Here is a 2500-nt window from a genome sequence, read left to right as displayed (position 1 = left end):
GTATGTATGTTATGTGTATGTATATATGCATATATATTTGTATGATTGTATATAGGTATGCATGTTTGTATGTATGTATTTGTGTGTCATACAAGTTACAAAGAGAAAAATTAGGTCACAAAGGTATCCCTGCAGGTTTTTACAGAAACTAGATATATTTCCAATCCGGTATAAATCGTGAAATTATTGTTTCGTTGTCTTCCATTATACAAAGTAAGAGGGAAAGTGGACAAGTATGATTATTTATCGTAGTTTCAGAAGGATCAGCCTGTTGAGTGTCATCGGTACGGTATATGGGATGGTATCGAGAAAACAGTACTGCTTTTGATGAGTGACGTTTTCTAAAACCAGTCAACAAAATGACAATAACACTAATCTGTCTCTGACATTTAATCATGACGTTTTATTCATGCTGTACCAGCTCTGTTGTTCTATTTTGTGTTCTGGCTGGCGACAGGGTGTTTTATTTGTTAGTATGGTGACGCCCCCTCCCCCAGCACACCACCACCATCCTCAATAGTGAAGGGGTCAAGTGAAAGGCGAATATGACCGGTAGGCCACAAGGTGACGAGGGAGGGTTGGTGTGGTCGATAAAATGAAGTGGTGCCTGAGACTTTCCGTCGTTTGGGCCTTGAGTTGCTTCATAAAAGACTCTTGAGGGGAACCTCAGTGTAAGATGCCGAGGGTACATGGTCCTTTCCCCTCATTACGCATTGAGGAAGAAAGAGAGAGAGAGAGAGAGAGAGAGAGAGAGAGAGAGAGAGAGAGAGAGAGAGAGAGAGAGAGAGAGAGAGAGAGAGAGAGAGAGAGAGAGAGAGAGAGAAAGAAATGCATGCTGAAGAGTTTAGAGTGGTCTTCACCTCTAATAAGTTGAATGATTTTTACTACGTCAACATTTTTTTAGGCTAAGATCTAAAAAGTGGGTTATGTTACCGTGTTGTGGGCAGGCTGGAAAATGAATATTGTAATGTGCGTCACAGTCTCCCCTCCCTCCCGTGTTTCACATCTAACAAGTGTAGTGCCAAAACTATCTCGCAACCTCTGCGCAGCGATAGGAACTCTTCATTGATGTTGTTCTAGCTAATGTGAGACGACTTTATGTAGTTAAAGTATGTGCTTTGGGTCTAGGTTCATATTCATCCCGGACTGAACACAGATAACGAAAACCACCTCCCGTAAGTCGACAGACTCTATAAAAAGTAACTTCTTAAGGTTTCAACCCCTAGGACGCGTTTGAGCATGATGTTGCACTCTGGAAATGCTGTTGGGGCTAACACGATCAATCTATTCAACAGTGGATCGGAACTTCGAGCTAAACGGGGTTTCTATAGGCGATAAGAGACACCATTGCCCACCTTGCCATGTAAAGATATGTTTTATTCGGTGCAACTATCGCTCAATGATGATCATTACACGATTGTCTAGAACACTAATTCTTTGTTTTTGAATGTGGCTATTTAGCTTGGAGCTGGAAAGTACGAGGCCGATAATTCTAACCAAAGCTACCAACGTGTTTACAAAAATATGATGCCAGGTATGATGCGCGTCACCCGCCAATGGTTGTGTTTTTGTGTACACCATTGTATCCAAGAGGTCGATTTTTTCGACAGGACTTTTTACTTAATTTGTTGTAGACGGGCGACGCCGGGTGACTCTTCACTTGGTGGGTAGACTGGGGAGAGAATAAGTGGTACCAGACCTCATTTTGTCCAAAATGTGTATACGGCGTCAATTGAAACACAGCCTGAAAAGTACGTCACTGGGTTAAAGTTGACGTCATTGCTGATCAGTGTTCATTAGTTAATGACTTTGTGTGTTTGCAGGTTGAACAAGAGTCACCGCGCAGCAGCCGACGCTGAATATCCAGCCTATGGAGTCACTGGACCCAACAAGGACGTTTCTCCCAGCAGCGGTGATCGCAAGCTGGCACAGTCGGCTCATATGTACCATTACCAGCACCAGAAGCAGCAGATGATCGCTCTCGAAAAGTAAGTGGGGTGCAAAGAGGTATAAGAACTTGAGAACATAAGATTAGAAGGAACAGCAAGACACCTAAGGCCTGCACTAGGTAGTTCCATATACGTGATCACCTATCCATAAAGTTATCTAACCTTCTCATGAAACTAACAGTAGATTCAGCGCTCACTACATGGTCACTATGCTGAGGCTTCTTCCTTAGGCGGGTCTGGAGATCCGGTAGTAAAGCGAAGCTTGATGTGTTGAGTCATCTTGGGATCTGTTGACACAGTGGCCACTTCAACATGGGTGAAGGGTGCTATAGATTTTTTTTTTTTCTGGTTGCAAACATGTGTAATAAGTTAGTGTTGGAAAAGCTATTCCAGCATTACGTTAGCATGCTATTTTGTACTCATACTATTTGTGCTACAGTATTCAGCATTTAGTTCATCCGACAGTATTCTCTTATACCTCTGTTGATTTCTTTCTAATGAACGAGTTTTTATATATATTTTTGGTCTGAAATCCAAGTATTAAAAAATTA

At 42.0% G+C, this 2500-nt stretch overlaps 1 protein-coding gene across 1 annotated transcript in view; it reads left to right on the top strand.

Moving 5' to 3' along the window:
• The window catches only part of LOC143027219 (uncharacterized), a 220102-nt gene that overhangs the window by 204039 nt on the left and 13563 nt on the right, over positions 1–2500 (top strand). The window contains exon 6 of the mRNA XM_076188411.1: positions 1824–1988. Coding sequence (XP_076044526.1) covers positions 1824–1988 — 165 coding nt within the window. The remainder of the gene's footprint in view (positions 1–1823; positions 1989–2500) is intronic.

This window comes from Oratosquilla oratoria, chromosome 7 (assembly GCF_046742065.1).
Source record: "Oratosquilla oratoria isolate Oo_2021 chromosome 7, ASM4674206v1, whole genome shotgun sequence".
NCBI lineage: Eukaryota > Metazoa > Arthropoda > Malacostraca > Stomatopoda > Squillidae > Oratosquilla > Oratosquilla oratoria.
The sequence above is the reverse complement of the archived record's forward strand: the minus strand, read 5'-3'. Positions and strand labels throughout refer to the sequence as shown.